This window comes from Cyprinus carpio, chromosome A16 (genome assembly GCF_018340385.1).
Source record: "Cyprinus carpio isolate SPL01 chromosome A16, ASM1834038v1, whole genome shotgun sequence".
NCBI classification, from domain to species: Eukaryota; Metazoa; Chordata; class Actinopteri; order Cypriniformes; family Cyprinidae; genus Cyprinus; species Cyprinus carpio.
The window spans coordinates 1,972,241-1,993,241 of record NC_056587.1 but is presented as its reverse complement, the minus strand read 5'-3'; the positions used below and the strand labels follow the sequence as shown (position 1 = coordinate 1,993,241).

Below are 21,001 nucleotides of genomic sequence, written 5' to 3'. Positions count from 1 at the left end.
ACATTATGTTTCCCTGGCATATCCATTTAGTAAGCTCAGTTGTAACTTTATCAGCAGTCGTCTTTGTTAGCACTCCACTGCTTTGACAGTGAATTCTGCTGTGTTGTGGCCTTGGTTGACCAGGGCTGGGATTGATTGCTGTAACGTACAGCTTTGGCAGACATGGCAGTCCTAATGGCTTTGTCTGACACTCTGTCAGTTTGTTGTTAACTGCTGATCCCATCCCAGTACAACAGTAAATCACAGGACTGACTGAATGGAAGTGAGAGATGAGAGCAGACTGATTTCATTCTTTATTCACTAGGCCCAAATTAATTGTTGTATTGATTTGAAGACTTTCCTGAGAATCCTGTGGTGCTTTATTGTGCATCACATGTGGAGGATAAGTTTTTTTTTTTTTTTTTTTTTGTTTGTTTGTTTTTTAATGATTATGTTTATGCAATTTTCAACAAACGTTTAAATGTAATGGAAACAAAATGTAATGTAAATTGTTGTAACAGTTGTTGTAAAACTAACAACACGAGTGAACATGTCCTAATCATTATTTTCAGGAACATTTATTCATTTATTTATTAAACTAAAAAATGTTATATATTTTATTTTATGTTATATATTTATAACATAAATTTTTATATTTTTGTTGTTGTTTTTTATTATTTATTTATTTATTTATTTATCTGATCATAATAACTTTTCCAAATAGCAATAACTTTTTTTTAATCTGATTTGTTTTTGTTTTCTGATAAATAGTAATAAAAGTTAATCCCTTTTGTCTGTAATTAACAATTAATTGCTTCATGTTTAATTAATTCTTAATTACTTTATTTTTAATAATCCCAACCTTTTAATGAGGATTGTTCTTTCATTATGATATGAGGAGTGTTGTTTTATTCTGACATTTTGACAAGCTAAAATTTTTGACAAGCAGAATATTACTGATGCTGAGACAACTTTGAAAATTTGTCAACTATATTCTTCTTAGAAATGAGCCTCCACCCAGTGACTGTTGCCTTTACATTTCTTACCTTCCACTTCCTTTCCAGATCCGTCCTATCAGAGATGCTTGTGATTTGTTGACAGAGAGTTAACACACATCTGCCAGACGGCCTGTCGGAGTGTTCTCTCTGGGCGCTGTCCTATGGCTCCTGGTGGCCTGTGAAAAGCAGTCAAGCTGGACACCGCAGCATCGCCCCCCACTGCCACAGCCTCAGCCCTGCCCATCCCTCTCTCTCCCCAGAACCCTCATCCTCACTACCAGCAGCTCTGGAACACACACACCACTGCTCAAGACCACCAGGAGGAGCAGTATGTAAGTGAGGCCACTGTCAATTATGCTTCCAGGATTTGCAGGGATGCAGAAACCATCACAGGTAAGAGTGTGCAAAGTCCAGCTGGACTGTGAAACTGCATGGGGTCATTGGTGTGGGTTGGCATGGTTACCATCATGGCATCATTGGTGTTATATTGATTATATCATAGAACTGTGTCCATTACTGGAAATGTTCTATTTTTATTATTTTTTTTTTTTGGATTTTTTCTTTTTTTGCTAATCAACATGAAGTGTGAAAAATATTTTACATTTAACAAAAAAGATGATTTCACATTAATTAAGTCTTTTGTAAATTACTTATACTTGGGGATTACTTGGGGATAAATCACCCAAAATTGAAAATTTTCATCATTTATTCACCCTCAAGTTCCAAATCTATATGAACACAAAAAAATGGTAGCCATGGCTGGTAGCCATTGACTTCCATAGTATCAAAATAAATACTATGGAAGTCAATGGCTACCAGAAACTGTTTGGCGAGGGAAAGTATATAGAAGTTAGACCATTTTTGCTTAAATTGCCCCATGCAAATTATTCACACACACACACACACACACACACACACACACACACACACACACACACACACACACAAATTAAAAAAGTTTTGAAAAAGTGAGAAATGAAAAAAAGTTTTGTACATGCATATACATCACTTTTGGAAAAAGTGAGAAATGAAAAATGTCTTCTTACTGAAAAGTAACCTGTTGCCTCTAATAAGGCTTTCTGAAGGACTAAGTGACTCCTACAGTTCTCCCCTCAGTTTTTCAGCATGAGTAATGCTGTACGGACAGCCTACACACACACACACACAGCTCTATTATTTATGAAACTAGGCCACTTCAAGAGTCAGAAACTTTATTATCTGTGCTGCATGATTCTGAGCCACAACTGATGCCTGACCTGTGCTGTCATTAGTCTCATGTTTCTTTAGCGTCAGTGATGGATTCTGTTCTGGTCATCTTGATTATTATTATTATGTGACACATTCAACTGATCTGGGTCAGCAGTAAAAGACTTCTAAATCTTTTCTCTGACATAAACCCTTTTCCCCTTGGTCATACGTTTGGAAAGAGCTGACCCACTAACTCTCTCTCTCTCTCTCAGAGTCAGAAGTTTTCCACTTACAGTGTTAAAAATAGCTGTTGTCTGGCTGGAATTGTGGCTCTTTGTTCCAGTGTTGTAGAGGTGCTCAGGTCAGTTGATTACAATGATGATATGGTTACAGTGATGATATGCAGACTGTTCTGACACCGCGTTGTCAATACTGACATTTTAAAAACATAACAAAACCAGCTTTTTCAGCTGTACTGTACCAAGTACTGAGCATTCTAGCCAATTGAGTGCATGAATGCAATGGCCAATCAGAGGTGTCATCATTTTCTGTTTTTTTAGCATGAGCTGAGTACTGCATGATTGTGAATCCTTTCATAATAACCAACAAGTATAAAGTTTAAAATTCTGTAAATAAGATTTTGCCTTTTGAGGTTTTTGACAACCGTATTTAAAGGGGACATGAATTGAGAAATCAAAATTCCCTTGATAGTTTGACAGATAAGAGATCATTGTACTATAAAAACATCCTGTATGTTTCAGAACTCAAAACTTTCTTGTTAGACTAAAAACAGCATAAAAAGAAGCCAGTCTGCAAAAACGACAGGTTGTGGAATGTGCCACTTTATGACATAATAGTGTGGCTATTACCGCCTCCACAGAAGATCAACGCCTGCTTCTACATCACTGCCTGTTTAGCTCCGCCCACCGATTTGCGCCTGCAGTAAGTAAACAATGAGGGCGGCAAATCCAGGTCTACCCAGAAACTAAACAATAAAGATGGATCTGAAGACAACAAGACACTGGACAGTGCCAAATTGTGGAAAAACAGTCTTTGCATTTCCTTGCTTCTGATCCCAACATCGGGAAAGAGTGGATTTACATTTATTTTTAATGAAGTTCTAATCCACGTCAGTAAGAACTTGGTCCTTTGTTCACCTCATTTTACTGTGGCTTATTTTATAAACAAGACCAAATTTGACACAGGATTTCCAGCCAGATTGAAACTAAAAGACGATGCTATGCTGACTAAATTGGATCCGACAGTAATGTCGCAACGCACAATTGTGAGTAATTGTTTTTATTATATGGTCTCTATTGCGTTGTCTGTTATTACTGATCGTTTGATATGTAGTAAGTATTTATGCATTTTTAACCTTAATCACAGCAGTGTCCATCTATGAAGGATGTAGGCTGTCAAACATAAACAACTGTCAGCCAATCATAGCAGTGGGCGTTTACTTCCAAGTCTACAATCTGCCACACCTATTCAAACAGAGCGTTTCAGTGCGTGGGTCAAAACAGGACAGATAATAGCCAATTGCTTCTAAATTATGATGTATTTTGATAACAGTACAAAATAAAACAATGGACCAAGTTCTTACTGACGTGGTCTGCAACTCTTTTAAAAATGAAGTTCATCCACTCTTTCCTAATGTTGAGATCTTGATAACATTAAAAGTGGACTTCTGAGAACAGTAAAAAAAAAAAAACGAATGCACAACCCCTTTAAATAAGGAATGGGATCTGAACTGGTGATAATTGATAACCATAGCAATGGACGTGACAAGAAAGAAATCTGTTATATCAAAATAGAACTTTGCATTAAGTCTTGGAGTGTAAATGCAGATTAACAGACCTGCCACTTCCTATTAATTCTTATTGTGTGTTGTTTTTTTCCCCCTTCATTAGTAACTTTTCTCTTGACGATTTTTAAAGCCAAGCTTGCTTTGTAGAGTACATGCAATTTAAAATGTATTTATAATAACTGTCATTAATAATTTGCTGTTGTTTGATTGTTTTTTTCTCAATTAGAATCCAAAGTTCAGTCATGAAACTCTAGATGGCGCAGGTCGACAGGTGCTAACTTAGGGGCCGTTCACATATTGCGTCTTTTGCGCACTCAAGTTCAATATTTCAGTTAAGACACGCAGCAGGCACGCTCATAATGGAAGCAATCTTTTCCAGGCGTGTCCACGCCACATCGAGATAAAAACATTTCAATTTTTAAGAATGCCGCAAGCGTGCTGCAGGTCATATGACAAGAATCAACCAATCAGATTAATCCTATCCTGTAACAACATTGAAAGCTCAGCTAAGATGAAGGAACAGCTGATCATAGCTGTATATGGATAGCCATTTTTAAATTAATTTAGTAGCAGAGCTACTGCAAGCGATTTTTAGTGCTGCAAATGCATTTATCCTTTGATGAAATTTATGAAATTTCCGCGTCTTCATCGAGAGCGCAGGTCATGGTTGCTTAGCAACGGCAGATGGCTTTGGGAAAAAAGCAGAAAGTGGCCCGCCTAACGTTTTCCACGTGTTTTTAGGCGCGACATGTGAACAGCCCCTTAATCTGACATGACATCATTATTCACATGGCGCAGCTGATTTGTTTCTTTTCACACCAGCAGCCAATGAGCTTGCTGCTTAACATTAAAATACTTGGCTATTGCTTGCAGTGCGCTTCAGAAACCCTCCACCTTCCCCAGCTCCACCTGTATCTGCTATTGAGTAATTTCATATATGTTGTATATGGGTGTTATTTCATATATCTTATATGTGCAGCTGCAGTATTTATTTTATGCTCTCAGCAGCATACCTGTGGATGTTTTGGCAGTAGTAAGTCTCAGAACTTGCTCTGCCGCAGCAACTTAACAGATTTGGCCAAGACCAAATACATTAAAATTGCCATGTATATTACCATGTTAAACTCTCCGAGAGTTGTCATGACAGAACTATAGGTACTGGCACAGATTTCATGATTTGAGTCACTTATGATTCAGGCTGTTTAGTTAGGTATTGTTTAGTTTTGATATATATCAGGTACAGTATGTGTCAATATTTCTTAAGGAAAAAATCTCACAACTAAAGCTGTGGGAAATCTGTAAATTGGCAATATTAAAGGTTAAAATCAACAACAGAGTCCAAACTTTTAAAATCAATTACTATTTATTTTTGGATATAATAATCAAACTTGTATACAAACATGTAGAAACATGTTTTAATTGTTCCTGTCGGATTTGCTTTTTTGTGTCTGAGCTGAGTTAAAGAAGTTTTTAATGGACTGTCTGTCTATACACTGGTTGTCTAATTTAACCTGGTCTTAACCAAGCTTTTAAAGTTCAAAGATCTTGCCATGCATCAATGTTCATTACTAGCATATGCATTCTGGACTGCTCAGTATTCATCATCTCATCTGCAGTATGGAGTACTCATCATTTTTACTGTAGAAGTACATTTTCATAAAAAGGTCTCCATCCAGTGCAGTAATATGTGTGTGTGTGTGTGTGTGTGTATGTGTGTGTGTGTGTGTGTGTTATACTGTGGATATATGGACAATAGTACAGCAGTGCATTTGAATAGGACTGTGCATCCAACTGCTTTCATTCCATTCATTGGAGATAAATTTAACGTAATTGGCAAGTGTAACTGAATTTTTTTGGCACCAGCTTTTAGCCCTTGACAAAGAGGCTCTTGTGAATTTTCTCTGCTCATCTTTAAGTGTTTGTAGTTGTGTAACCCTACTATAATTATGTGTGATGAGAATTTAGACTCAAGATGATTGTTTTTGGTCACTTCCCTGGTTTACAATTTCCCCAGAGAGAAAGGCAGGGTGGGAAAGAGACCTCGGAACGGTTACTTTTTTAAATCAAAACATATATATATATATATATATATATATATATATATATATATATATATATATATATATATATATATATATATATATATATATACATATGTTTTGATTTAAAAAAGTAACCTTTCCGAGGTCTCTTTCCCACCCTTTTTTTTTTTTTGTCAGAGTTCTGATTTGTAATGGGTTGTACCAGCCTTATTTGTAATAGTTGATCCCACAGATCAGTCATGCACTGTGAAAGCACCTTTATATTCTAGAACAATGAAGCATTTAATGTAACTCTATGCTGGACTTACAGTATGTGAAGATCATTAAATTGTGAAGTTGCAAAATATTTCTGTACCAAATGGGTTATCAGTCAATATTTCTCATTTTCATAATATAATTTGATGATGATGATGATATATTTAAATGGGAAGATATTTTTATTTAAACAATTGTTTAAACAATTATTTATTAATTATTGTCATTTGCCAGTATTCGCCTATGACATGAAAATAAATATCAGCTTATCAATATGAATTTTAAAATGCATTCTTAATATTGACTGAGATCCCTGACATTTGAGTTTCTTTTGTGCATTAAATGAGTTGGGGCTGGTGGGTTGGTTTTATTTAAGGTGAGTACTTGAGCTGTAATCACTAACTATGATTTAATCCATTCAAGGCCTTCCTGAGATTTCCTCTGCTGTTATCACAGACTGTCAGTTGACTGAATTTGCATAGTGTAAATACTAGGCTGCCATTTTTTCCTGCTCCTGACAAGTAGTCTTTAATGAAGCAGTGAGAGGCTTCCTACGCACTGACTTCGAAAAAGTACATGTACCAAGACTTTAGATTTTGCAATTGTTTTCTTGTTACTATTGTAATCATAGTTAGATTTTTACATTTGCAGATAGAAATGTTAGGTTGTTGTTTGTAATTGACAGGGTTTTGCAGGGCTTGCAAAATTTCAAAATTTGGAAAATCTATTTGTGGCGGTTCTGATATAGTGACAAGCCATCACAAATAACTCAATGTAAAGGAAACACTGGACACTGCTATAAATCAAAACCCCAAAGTAATAACAAAAAAAAAATAACTCAAAAAAAACACACAGCCATCTGCTCCTAACTGCTTAAGAGTGCGCTGGCCATGAGCGATGACATCGTGGAGGATATTGTCGGACATACACAAGCATTTCATGAGGAAAGTTAACGTGCACGTTATAATCAGCACAGAAGTTTCGTCTGAATTGAACGTGTTTCTATTTCACATGCAAATGACTTGTTGCACTTATGAATATGATAACTTTACGGCATCAAATCTAATAGGGTAAAAGCTTAATTCCGAAATGGGCTGTTTTGCCCTGCCATTAGCTGAAGCTGTGTGTGAACAAGCCGCTGCTGCAGAGTGTGAGCTTCTCCATCTCTCACGCAGCCTCAGTGGGAGTTCTGCAGCAATGCTTAGCTGCCCACCGGTGAGTCTGCCTATAAATTGGCCTAATATGCAGCACAATCGGCCGATGCCAGTTAATTAAAAAATGCCCAAAATCGGCTGATTAATCGGCTGGCCGATCAATCGGTCGACCTCTAATACAGAGATACAGCTTGACTCCCTTCCTTCAGTGTTTGCTTATGGGATTTCTTTGTCTGTTTATTATCCGCTAGGAGAAAATCACAAGTCTTTTTTTCTTTGTATTAGCTAGTGCTGGCTTAATTCTGTGATTTGTATTAATTTTTCTAAATATATACTTCATAAGGTAAGTAATAATGTCTTCAGCCAGACTGAAAATGCATTGCTTAGAGGAAATGTGGGAGATTTTGTGACCAGCCCTTCCTCAACTGAAGGGCATGGCAGACGGTGAGTGAGTGAGATAATCGGCCCACCCCCCTCACGGCATTGTGTTTTCAGTGTTTTGCTTTCATATGTGATAAGATATGTCGGTTAGAGTGTTGTAATGATACAGGCTCATTAGCATATGTAAAGCTTTAGATCATCTGACCTACTTTTCTTTAAACTGACCGGACACGACACTACCATCTAGTGGATGTCCAGAGTTAATGGTGATGGCTGTTGCATTGCATTTTCACACATTTTTGCAGCAGTTCTTAAACAGTGAGAATTGTAACCTTTGTTTGCTTTTAGTAACTGTGTGAGATACAGCAGGCAGACATGTCTGAAGAGCAGGTTTATATTTTATCTCTCAGCTGGCTTCCATTTTTGAACTTTGACACATATTCATTAAATAGTTCAAATTGAAGTATTGAAGTTCAAATTGAGTTTAAATAGTTACATGTTTTGTGTTTGTGTGGTTCAGACAATTTGCTAAGGTCTTCCACATAGAATGGAGCTTACTTTATAGGAAATGTAACTTTTGAGCTCTGTAATATTTTAAAACAATGTACTTGTGTTGCTGTGTAATGTCAGACTTTCAGATATATTCTCTGACAATCTCTCAAACATTACACCATCAAAAATCAACAAACAGTGTTTTAAAATCGTATGTGAATTTCATTTTTGTGGTTTGTGTTACATGATGTATAGCTGTGAGATGTTGCGACATTTAAGGAAACTGTCAAGTAGTCTGTGCTTTGATGTAGGAATACCATCATTAGTGTTGCAATGGATAACTTCACATGTCAGACACCAGCTATTCTGCCCCTGACCACATTTTTATGCTTCTTTTAGTTTGTTTACTTTCTTAACTACAGTAGGCTTTGAATTTGTCCAGTATTGTCCTCAGAAACAGGTTTGGTCTGGGTCAAGTCAACACTCACACTCATTCAAGGATAAGTTTGTGTTTGAGGATTAATACAGTTGTATAGTCATCTTTAGTTTTGATGCAGTCACTGAGGTCAAGCAGTCTGTTCTGACTCGCAGAAAAGATCAGAATTCCCAAAACAGAGATATTGTTTGACTGCCGTTGTCATAGCAATGAACCACTGTCTGTGTGGTTTGGCAAGGCTGTGTAATATTGGTTATTTCTTTAAATTTAATTTTATTTCTGATTTTTTTTTAGCCTTAATTTACAGGATTTGGATTGGATTGAGGTATGACCCAGGACAAATTTGTACATTGTTCTCTGTGTGCTAACAGCTCATTTTTGTTCCCCAACTCCAACAGTAACTTGCAATCTTATTGGCAAATCTTTAAAATGTATTTGAGATTTACAGTGAGATGGCATTACACTTCATTTCAGCAGCTGTCGACTGCCATCTGATTGGCTCTTTCCCAAAGATTCCCATTCATCTCCTTATGGCAGTCATCTGTGCATGTGTTGTGATGCACGTTGGCGTTTCCCACATGTCTTCTCAGGTTCTTACTGCTGAGTCATGAAAGCCTTTTGTGTCCTCAAATAAATAGAGAACGCATTAGGAAAATAACCAGGTACATTAGGAAAATAACCATACACTTTCACCTCTACTAGACTTGATCTTATACAGACTATTGTAAACTGTATTGAAAGTCCTGTTTTGACTTAGTTCATCTACTGAAACATTTAAATGCTGTCATTGCTTAGTGTTTTATAGGTGTGTAGGTAATAAGGTAATTCCTTTCACTCAGGTGGTGTTCTCTATCAGGTAACCTTCTGAATTGTGTGCTAATTGCTTACCATCTGTCAACTGTGTCACATGCAAAGCTAAAGTGCTTTTGAAATTACTTTTGATAAGAGTGTCTACTAAAAACTGTGACTTGACTGTATCTATATCTAGATTAATGTTTGTTGTTTGTGTGTTTTTAGATGATTAAGAGTTGTCTGCAGCTTGTGGCCAAAAGTTTAACCACGTTCTGAACTTCAGTTCTAACTAAAGTAGCAGCCACTGACATTAAACCACCTTGACATTCTCTGTTTGGCTTCTGCTACAGAGAAAGAGGGAGAGAAATTCTAGTTGAGGAAAGTTATTGCTGCGAGACTTTGCCACAATTCATCTTCAAAAAAATTTCTTTCTTATTTTGTTTAATCACATTTACAGTTTACATTTTTATATTTGTAAATTGCATATTTATATGAGAAATCTAAAATGTTAAATTAAATATACTATAATTTTTTCATAAATATATATGCTATTGTTTTTCATACTTGTACTGTATACTGATGCTGCTGTTTTTCTTTTTTTGCATTATTTTATCAGCATAATTATTGGTGTGAAAAGTTTTTTTTATTATTATAATATTTTCAGTTTTGTTAAACATTTCTTAATATTATATAATATTTTTATATACTATTTACAGTTTGTTTAGTAATAATAATAATAATAATAATAATTTTATGTGTACTGCAGATTACCCTCTGTGCTTCAGGGTTAAGGCCAAGTTCATTCTCATTAGGTTCCTTATTTAAATATTTAAATATTCATTGTTTAAATATTTGTGTTTATTAATGGCATATTATTTGAGTATTTTATAATAATAATAATAATAATAATAAATTTGTTTTTTATTATTATTAATGTATTATATATATTTTGAATTCTATGTTTCCAGACGTTTTGACCTAAATTTAAAATACTATGTAAATTCAAGCATGTACCATTGTTTAGATAGTTATGTTTCTTCTCTTCCTTTTCTTTCGTATGCTCACTGACATGCTCAACAGCTGTTAAACTGCTAGATTTATTTCTGAGCCAGTTCCCCTGAGGCTGTCTAACTTCCTGCCTTACACACGCCCCCTAAAACCCCTCATTTGCAGCCCGTTTTGCATGAAGTACTGTAAGTCACATATGTTTTTTAACAAAAAGAAAGAACTGATCCAGGGTCAGGAGGACAGGAACAATGAGCAACGAAGCTGACTGGCCTGAGAGAGATTCAGACTATGTTTAGTGAGGGGCCATGTGACTGGTGTCATCAGCATGCCAGACATGACTGGGCTGTGACCGCGTTTGCTCACTGCCTCCTCCCTCGTTTTCACTCTCCCTCTCTTTCTCCCATAACCACTCGTTCTGTCGACGCCTTGTCTGATCCTGAAGAAGTGGAAAATGTAAGTTTGGAAGAGTGAACAGAGAGCCCGTGGCTGCAGCACCATGAGTGAGTACTGCTGTTCTTCACTCTCACTGGACTTTTACTCACTATCTGACTTTTTTATCAGCGGTGTCCAACTGTAGATTTTGTGAAGATGACCTTCTGTGCTTCAGGGTTAAGGCTAAGTTGTTTGTCTTTAGGGTTCATGTAACTGTGAGTTTGTAAGTTGGCAGATTGTATTTTTTTTTAATGCCTTTATGTTACAGTTCATGATTTATGAGTAATTTTAACTTGGATTAGAAAGTTTCAGTCATTTTCTGTGAGATTCTTTGTCTATAACCCGCCCACCCCCCCACCCCAGACAGTCGTTTCTAGTTTTTATTTCTATTTTATTTTCAACATGCACACATAAAGTAGGATTCAAAATCTAAATTAAAAACTTGAATTAAACAACCACCATAAAAAAAAGACAAATTGGCTAAGAACTATGTATGTTTTGGGTAAAAATAAAATAAGCATTTGAAGCATTGTCTTTATTGCCTACTTGGTGTAGAAAGTGAGATTTTCATGCTTCCATTGAAGCACAACATACTCTTTGGATCACTCTCAAATCATGATGACCTGCGTTTTTACACAAGCTTGATATACATGCAGCTTTTTATGGATATATTATATATACAATTATGTTATCATAAGGTTTTACACAAACATTTACACAATCTTGATACATGCAACTTTAGTACAAGGCAATTACTTGACAGTTTAATAATACTGTATTTGGTATATATATTGGGGTGCACGATAAATATCGGCCGATTTGCGCAGCTTGTCAGTTAAGAACAGCTCTGTGTAGTAACAGCTGCTCTATGAAATTACTCTCCTGATGGAATTTACCGCTGATTAGAGAACCGGCTTTAGTGACGAGATGCGTATTAATTATCAGCCGATACTTATCATGCACCCCTGATATATATATATATATATTTATATATATGTGAGTGTGTGTGTGTGTGTGTGTGTGTGTGTGTGTGTGTGTGTGTGTGTGTGTGTGTGTGTGTGTGTGTGTGTGTGTGTGTGTGTGTGTAAAATTCTATTGTCTTAGTGAAATTATTTTGATAGTATATTTTATTCCAATAAACTTGATCATTTGAAAATTGGACCCCACTGTACATGCATCTAGGTACCTGGTTTTAGGTATTATTGTGTCCTTCAAACTGCAGAAATTCAAAATGAGTGCATAAACAGAATACACAGAATATAGTACAATAAACACAGGTCTGTTACTTTCTGTAAACCGGTGTATTTCGTCACGTGTCTGTAATAGATCTTCTACTGATGTTCTGAGTGGAACAGTGTCTTTAATGGTGAAGGAGACTGGAAGGGCAGCATGATTTTGTCACTAGTGTTGTAAAATACAAGCCTGAAATAATCACTTACACATGCAGTTGCTTTCCAGTGCAGATGGACGCTGTATCTAAACACATTGCTGTCCCCTGACCACAAAAGAGGAGACCAGTTTAGGCTGTGTATAAGTTGTCTTTGAGGTTTAGGTTTAGGGTTGGGGAATAGAATAAACAGTTTGTACAGTATAAACATCATGTCTATGGAAAATCCCCATAAAACATAAAAATCCAATGAGCCTGTGAGTGAGTGAGTGAGTGAGTGTGTGTGTGCGTGCGTGTGTGTGAGTGAGTGTGTGTGAGTGTGTGTGTGTGTGTGTGTGTGTGTGTGTGTGTGTGTGTGTGTGTGTTGCGGTGAATTTTTTGCACTACACCTCATTTCAAGTCCTATGCAGGTTTTCATTTCAGGGACTTCATGCTTTCCAGCATAGAGTAGAGAAGAGTGCCTGAACCATACAAGACTATTAAGGAAGTACAATCATATTCTTTTTCTAAATTATTCTTGCATATAACTGAATACAGATATAGTTTAAGAAATACTTAATATTAGATCAGAGACTTCTACAGTGGCAGTATCATGTTTAATCAAAAAACTTCTGACGAAAAACTACATACCCACAATCCTTGAGTGAGATCCACAAATCAGAGAAGTCACTGTTACTGTACCATGGTTTGGTAAAGCATTGAAAATGACTGAACAGAGTTCTGTCTCCCTGTGCTATACACAAAATTTACTTTAACTTTACTTTACTATATATATATATATATTTAGCAATAAATGTGAAATATTTTGTGTATATATTATTTGTATGTTGTTGTTTTACACTTATAACCAGTGTTTTATGTTGTGACATGCATTGCTTTGTATGCTGCTAAAAATGTTTTCTTATTTTATTACTTGTTTTAATGTACAGTACATTCAGATATTGCTTAAAATCAAAGACTAATTTTGGTTGGTTTGGTTCATGGCTTGTATTTTGAAGATCCCTACAGAGAAAATTAATAGGAAAGGTCTGGAACAAAGGCAGTTGAAAAAGTAAATTGTTTTACTATTTGTGCTGCAGCTGAAACAGTGACTGAACATCTTTCATTTGTTTAAATATCCCCATAAGGATCTTGCCATTTTTGGAGTTCTTTAACTATTCTATTTTTATTTGTATTTATTTTATTTAATTGAATTGTTTATTTTATTTATTTTGAACAGGTGTGTCTCATTCACAAAACACCTTACATGTAGTATTCTAGTTGCTACTATGAGTTACCCAAAGTCAGTCCCAGTTTCTATTTGCGCATTAGCTGTGGATATCACCTTAAACCATAGTTTCAGGTGATATCCAGATTATTATAGATGACAGCGTCTATAACACTGAAAAATGTCCAGGGCTTTTCCGTTCGCACAGTAGGCGTTCAATGAAAATATGATTGTGAATCCTGACAATTTAAAGGTGTAAGTTTGGTTGTAGAATGTGATTGTCACTCTTGTAAAAAACTGAAAATAACTAAAGCTGGAATGAGCTACATGACTTTTCCCCAGATTATTGCCCCAATTTATAGTCTGGAGATGTTGCTAGTTGCAGAAAGTCAGAGCCTGCAGAGTCTGCAAATTTGAATTGACGGACTTCATAGAAACTCTCACAGTATATGACAATTACAGACTCTGATTTTTTTTAGCTTTAGACTGTGTTTCCATCCAGTCGGCGGATATCTTATATTTTGAGCCATCTCCTAGAATTTGTTGTGTTCAGAATAACTTGAAAGTCTTGTAGTGTGTAATCCTCAGTTATTCAGTGTATGATGACCAGTTTTTCTTATGTAACTGTTTATAAAGTCAGCAAGTGTACTGGATGAGGCCTAGTGTTTTCAAATCTGCCTCGATTTTAAAAGTTGTGTAGAGTATTCCAGCCTTTACCTGTATTAAGCACTCAAATACAGGACTGTCAACTTTATACTTTCTGCTGCTTTGTGAATGTAACCACTATAACATATGTCTCTTTACTTTAAACTAATATTTTAACATATTTTATATATATATATTATACATTATACACCACATGCATTTTAGCATTTTCAGATTCATGCAAACTTAATGTGGAGTTGCATTGTATCTGCAGCACAAACTTGATGACCTTGTATAAAGGTGAACACTGCTTTTATCCATGGTCAAATACTGTACATATGCCATCAGTGCACTCAAAGTTCACCTAGACTCTCTCTCTCTCTCTGCTGACTGTCAGTGGTTCATCTCTTTGGCATTACAGCTGTAATGGGGGTTGCATTGTTGCAAGGCAAGTCCCACTCTAGAGGTTAAACCCGTGTGCTTAGTTAAACGCAAGTATGCTGCGAGTCTCTCATTTGCCACACATTTCAGTCCTACAATGCTGCTTGGAAGCTGTTTAGTCACGTACAGAAGAGAGTTGTTATAATGGTATTGGTGGTTTGGAATAAGGGCTATTTGTCTGACAGAGGAAAGACTGATGTGTTGAACAACAGCATGTTGTCTGAAGGGAGGATGGGCAGATAAACATATTCTGGTCAGACAGTGGCCTCTTGATAATAAGCTTGAACATTGAACCTCAGTATTGTTCCACCATCTATGTGTTTTATCATTCCAAAAACATTTTATTGTTCCGGATTGTAATTTGTAATTTATTTGTGAGTTTATTGATAAACGTTTTAAAAGGTTTTGGATAGAAAAAGTTCTGCTTAGCTGTGTGGTTCTTCATCAGACCATGAGAGGGCAGCCTAAACCTGATGTATTTGTATGTATAAGTGCTTATTTTGGTCTCAAATGTGTCTTTGAATTCATCTTTGTAATGCTGGTAAATTGTTATTATATTATTACACTGTTATTATACAGTTATTACAACCATAAATTGGAATAGACACTTTTTGCCCTCAATTTTCCGCATTAGACCCGTTGAAATAAGACTAACCACCACATTTAACTACTAAAAGTGTTAAAATGTTTGTTTGTTTTTTCTTCATTTTCAACATTTTATCTGTTGTTTTTTTAATATCAAACATAACAAAATTAAAAAAGTATGTTTTTGCCATCTTATTTATATCACATTTTGCTGCTAATCCAGTAAACTTCTATAAAACACGGTTATGGTTAAATTTATATTTGTTATTATTATGGTTATCTGGGTTGTTTTTAGTACTTTATTTTATGAAGATTATTCTGGTCAGAGTCATTTGATTAAATGTCTGTGTATGCCGAATGCCTGATTTTTCTCACCATTTGTTTTGCTTTCTCTCTCTCCTTGTCAGATGTGTGTAACAGCACTGATCTTCCTGAGGTGGAAATCATCAGTTTGCTTGAGGAGCAGTTGCCTCATTATAAGCTGAGAGCTGACACTATATACGGCTATGACCACGACGACTGGCTCCACACGCCTCTCATCTCACCCGACGTCAACCTCGACCTGACCACTGAACAGATCGAGGAGACCCTCAAATACTTCCGTAAGCACAGATCCACTCGCTCTCATCCTGCTTCTCTACTTTTCTCGCTTTAATTCATTGTTCTCCTGCCTCTCTTTCCTGACACTCATGAAGCTGTCTTTTCCTCTAACCATATTTTCCTCAAAGCCCTTAAAATCTCTTTATTAGAAAGTTTTTCAGTGCTGCAGTTTTGTAACTTGTTTATTTCGAAATGTGTGTTTTATGCTCAAGTTAAATCAGAAGATTTGTTTTATGATCTCATTTTCCATGTATACATGAAAAGTTTATGAGAGACGTATGATACTTAAGACAGAATTTGGTTAATACATGTACAGTTGTTCGTATGTGACAGCTGTGTTTAGTAGCCACAACACTTGGTCATATTACCAGGCAACCGTCCATCACTGCTGGTCATTGGCTGAGTCTCCTGTCACTTTAATGGGATCAGTTGATAGGTCTGTTAGATCAGTTCCTTTTGCCATGATCTATCCTTGAGTTTGATTGAACATTGAGGTCGTCACCATTTCACCACATGCAAAACTTTTATTTTATTCAGTATTTAACAGACAGATCTGCAGTTGACCTTACATCCTGCCAGACTCTTAACCACTGTGTTGAAATAGTAAAATGAATGCAGTCAACAATGTAGAGATCATGTTTTGGCCTCACTGGAAAATTATTTTACATAGACATGCAAATGTGTTCCAAAATGTCCAGTGCTATATATAGATTCTGTTCCCTTGTATTTATTTATGATTGATTATAATACTCTTCCTTGATTCTTTCTTGACATTTAAATGCTGTTTTTATAGCTGTCTTTTAGAGTACAATAAATAACATACAAAGAAATTTGAAAACTTTCTGTGAGATGTAATTTCACAAACAGTGAATCACTGTGCTCTCTTTCAAAATGTGCAAATGGCTTCAAATCACCACATCACGTCTGCACTATAAAGGAGCTGCACGCTGCACAGTTGACACAGGAATTGTCACTTGCACAGTCGAGGCAGTGTTGCATCATCACTAAAGTTTATAATTTGCACTTCTTTTTAAGTCTTGCCAGTGTTTAAACCATTCAGCACTTGCACGCTCTTCTAGAGACCATGCACTCATATGCACACTCAAAGCGCACACACATAAGGCTGCCTGTTACCACAACTTAAATAAATGCATGGTTGCAAGTTAAAAATTCTAATAGAATAATTTAATCAAAACTTTTAAATTGCAAACATTATTTTGTTGAGTTCAGTTGACATAATAATGTTGATCATTACGTTAACTTAATATTCATTTGAATTTCGTAAAAAATTAAGTTGCAGTAACTCCAAAAAATTGTTTTGTTAACTTTTGAAATTCGGTAGTGGATTTTTATTTCCCAGCAAGCTTAGCATAGGACAGGATAAGGATAGTAAATGTTGCAATTAAAGTCCGCATGAAATCAAAATTGACTTTATTACTTTACTAGCGCACATTGCAAGTCTTGATGTGAACAATTAATCCGTGCAAGTTAATCAGCTGAAAAAAACTGTTTGTCTTGGTAATCTTTAATCAAAATCTGAACATTTGCCTCTGCTCTGGAATGGCTGTGGATTTAAACTGGAAAAAAAATATAATATAAATTGGTTCCAGACTGACAAATCCATTAGTTGGAGTAACTTAATTTCAGTAATTAACTTAAAAATATGTTTATGTTACAAATTATTAAATTCTTCCAACTTGATGTAGTTTGTTGGTTGAACATAATTTCATTAGAGGTTGTCATAACTCAAAAAAAAAAAATATATATAATAATAATAATAATGCAAACTGTTGCATTCATTTATTTATTTACTTCCTTTTATTTATTTTTATTATTTTATTATTTTTGAGTACAGCATACAAAATCAAAATCAAAAATAAAATTCAAGCCTTGAATGAATGTGTGTAAAAATCTTGATTGAAGCATCACTGTAAAAAATTCTACATGATAAAAAGAAGGCTTCAAAATATCTGTATCAGTGATCATATCGGCAGGCACTGCTTCCTGCGATCGATGATCAGTGATCGGCTTCAAAAATCCTTATCGGAGCACCCTTATAATAGTTATCAGAGATTATAGATCACAGGAGTTTTACAGTAGAGTGTGTTTGACTGTCCTTAATACTGATTCATTATGAGCTGCTTCCCTTTATCCTATTTGTAAAGGTCATTTGTAATGTACGGTATGAGCTGTCATGCAGCTCCTTCATATTTTAGCTAAAAATAGTTCAAGGCCCAGCTCTTGGTTGGGGAGGGACTGTGGCTAACATGATTTTAACCAAATTTCTCGCAGTATATGAATTTTTCTCCCTTTGAGTGCCATTCCAAGAGAGTTGATTTAGAATACAACAGCGCTGGCAATTTTTATTTTTTCCTTGTCTTCTTGTCTGTGTTTCTGGCATTCCAAACAGTCTGTGCATTAGCGATGGGGATTGTTAATGGCTCTTTCTTCAAGTTGCATCATTACACCAGTAAGTGACAATAAGTGATGAAGATTATGAGTGAGTCACTGAATTATTCACTCAAGTGATTTGTTTAAAAAATACTGATTAATTTAGAAATTAACACCACTACTGTGCTGCTTGGAAATGCGCAGTTGATCCTGTTGTGTTTTTGTTTTAAACTTTTTGTTTTGCATTGTTGTTTTTTTTGTTGTTGTTTTTTTTAAGCAACAAGTCAAAGTAACTGCCAATACTATCTAAAGATACTCAATATTAACTTTCTTAATATTAGCTTAATCTGGAGTTCTTGTTGTGTGAATTTTAGTAACTTTTTTATTTCAGCAAATTTTAATACTTTAGTTACTTTACTTTACTTAGTTACTTTATTTTTTTTCTAGACAGTCTCCCCAAGTCATTTGTCACCACAAAATCACAAAATAAAAAAAAATAAAAAATAGTTTTCATACAGAAATTAAGCCAAAAATTATGCTTCTTTTTTTGCCACACTATGCTGTGGTCATGTCATGTCGTAACATTATGACTGTTTGGCACAAACACCCATTATCTTTAGCCCTAAATAATATGGAAAATATATGTCATTACTGTAATGCAAAATATATAAGTAATAGTAGTAGTAGTAGTAGTTTTTTTTTTTAATTGTAAAGGTCATTTGTAATGTACTGAATATGATTTTTGCCTGATTTGTGCTAGAAAAAAATATTGATGATTGGGGTCATTCTTTGCAAAAAAAAGCACTATGTACTTAGTTGTCATGAAAAAAATGTACAATGTAAAAAAAATCTTAAAAGTCCTTTATCCATTTTTTTTTTAATGATTGTGTGGAATGCACTAATCAAGTCAGAGGTAACTAGGTAATTATAGGCATGATTGTTCCCTTTGCCTCTGATCACTCCTCATATCACACAACTCCAGAAGTACATTTCCCCACCAGCATGATGTCATCAGTGTGTGCCTTTCAACTGTGAGCCGATGAGCTGGCAACTGGAAAGTCATCAACAGCAGGTCCACGGCACAGGAAAATGATATCATAGATGAACACAAGCTTGTGATTGGATAATTCACACCATTCAAGAATACATCGTCATGCTCAGTAAAATCAAATAAGCAATTTGATCAAATAAAATCAATAAAGTATTTCAGTTTGCAATGAATATATATAAAAAAGCCTTTATGTAGATTAAAGAAGAAAAATCAAAGATTTAAAAAATCCAGGACAACTGCAGTTTAAGTGTGTCTCCATTTTTTCCACCAGCCTATTTGTAGCCGTTCTTGGCACAGTGAATTGCTGAGATTTTGCTGCTTCTTTTGGCAGGCAGACAGAAGCAGAACACCTGCCATCACTGTACAAGCACTTACACTTGAGCTGAGCAGCAAAATGAAAGATTCCACGCATGCATCACTACCGCTGCTAGATGCGTGGCAGAACAGATCAATGGAAGAGTGATGGGGAAATACATAAGGAAGCTAAGAGCACATGCAGACACATGCATTCACTAATACAGCCTGGAGTCAGAGCCAGTTGTCATGGCAACCTTTCTATAGGGAGGCGCCTTGGAAATGGGGAGAGATGAGGAGACAGGGTCAGGCTGTGACGAAGCAGCTCTGATGAAGTGTGCTCTGATTGGCTGGCTTTGCTGGTAGCCCCCGCCCTCCCAAGTGTGATACAACCTTGACTATAGCGGTACAGTTTTCTTGCGCAACACTGCTGGCTTTTAGAGACACTGCATTTTTCCCTTCCTCATCTCTTGTTCTCTGACCTTGTGTATGTAGAATGTCTTGTGACTAGTTAGTGGCAGATCAGTAGATCGGGCTACCAGGCTGCTGGGAGAATGGGCAGCCGTGGGTACATGTATGTGTGTGTGACCTCAGACGCCGGACAGGAGAGGCTGCAGCTCAAGACTGAAGGAGACTGAGCATGCAGAGGTTTGTGGAGGCTGATTACTACGAACTGGACTGGTACTATGAAGAGTGCACTGACGGTAAGACCATGGTGGAAAAATCCTGTCAGCCGCCACTAAGGGGGAATAAGGGGGTGGAGGGGTGGGGAGGGTTACCCGTGGGAATTAAACACTTTCAGAAAGTTGGTAAGTAGCAAGGGCTGCCAGGGGTGAGACTGTGAAAGAACATTGAAATGAGATTTGGGTCGAGGCATGTGAATGACAGAGGTAACGTGGAGAGTGACTATAGGTTTAGCTGGCCTCTCAGCTCCTGTGTTGCATCAGACTCAGCACCAATTCACCTTGGAGGGTAACTTTTTTAAATTACTTGCATTAATGAGTCACAAACTTTATATAATGAATAAAAGATCAGAAATTCATACAGTGAAAATATAAAAATATACAGTGGGTTCAAAGTCTGAAAAAAAAAATATATATATATTATTAATATTTATATTCATTTTAATCATAAATAATAATTTATTATTAATAATAAATATATTTATTTATGTATTTATTTAATTAACATTTTCCCTCAAATTGAGTGAAAAGTTTAATTGAAAAATTCATTAGCTTTTTAATGACAGCACCACTCAAGCTGACAAGAAATTTACAAATTTGTGTAAAACCTGATGATTATGTTATCCAAAATGATTTAAGAATGTTCCAGACAGCATCCTGTGGCAGGCAAAAAAAATCACTTTTTTTTTTAATCATTACATATAAATTGTTCAGAATTTTAAATAATTTGTAATAGTCTTATGTCAACATTTC

At 35.7% G+C, this 21,001-nt stretch overlaps 1 protein-coding gene across 4 annotated transcripts in view; it reads left to right on the top strand.

The window, feature by feature from the left end:
* The first annotated feature begins 1,166 nt into the window (after positions 1-1,166).
* The window catches only part of trak1a (trafficking protein, kinesin binding 1a), a 43,973-nt gene continuing 24,138 nt past the window's right edge, over positions 1,167-21,001 (top strand). For 2 of the 4 annotated variants that reach the window (XM_019117866.2, XM_042771996.1), the window contains exons 1-2: positions 10,797-11,032; positions 15,637-15,831. In XM_019117866.2, coding sequence (XP_018973411.2) covers positions 11,029-11,032; positions 15,637-15,831 — 199 coding nt within the window. In that variant the 5' untranslated portion in view covers positions 10,797-11,028. Of the gene's footprint in view, positions 1,371-10,796; positions 11,033-15,636; positions 15,832-19,152; positions 20,270-21,001 lie in introns of those variants that run through there. The other 2 variants (XM_042771995.1, XM_019117868.2) reach the window with 2 other exon arrangements.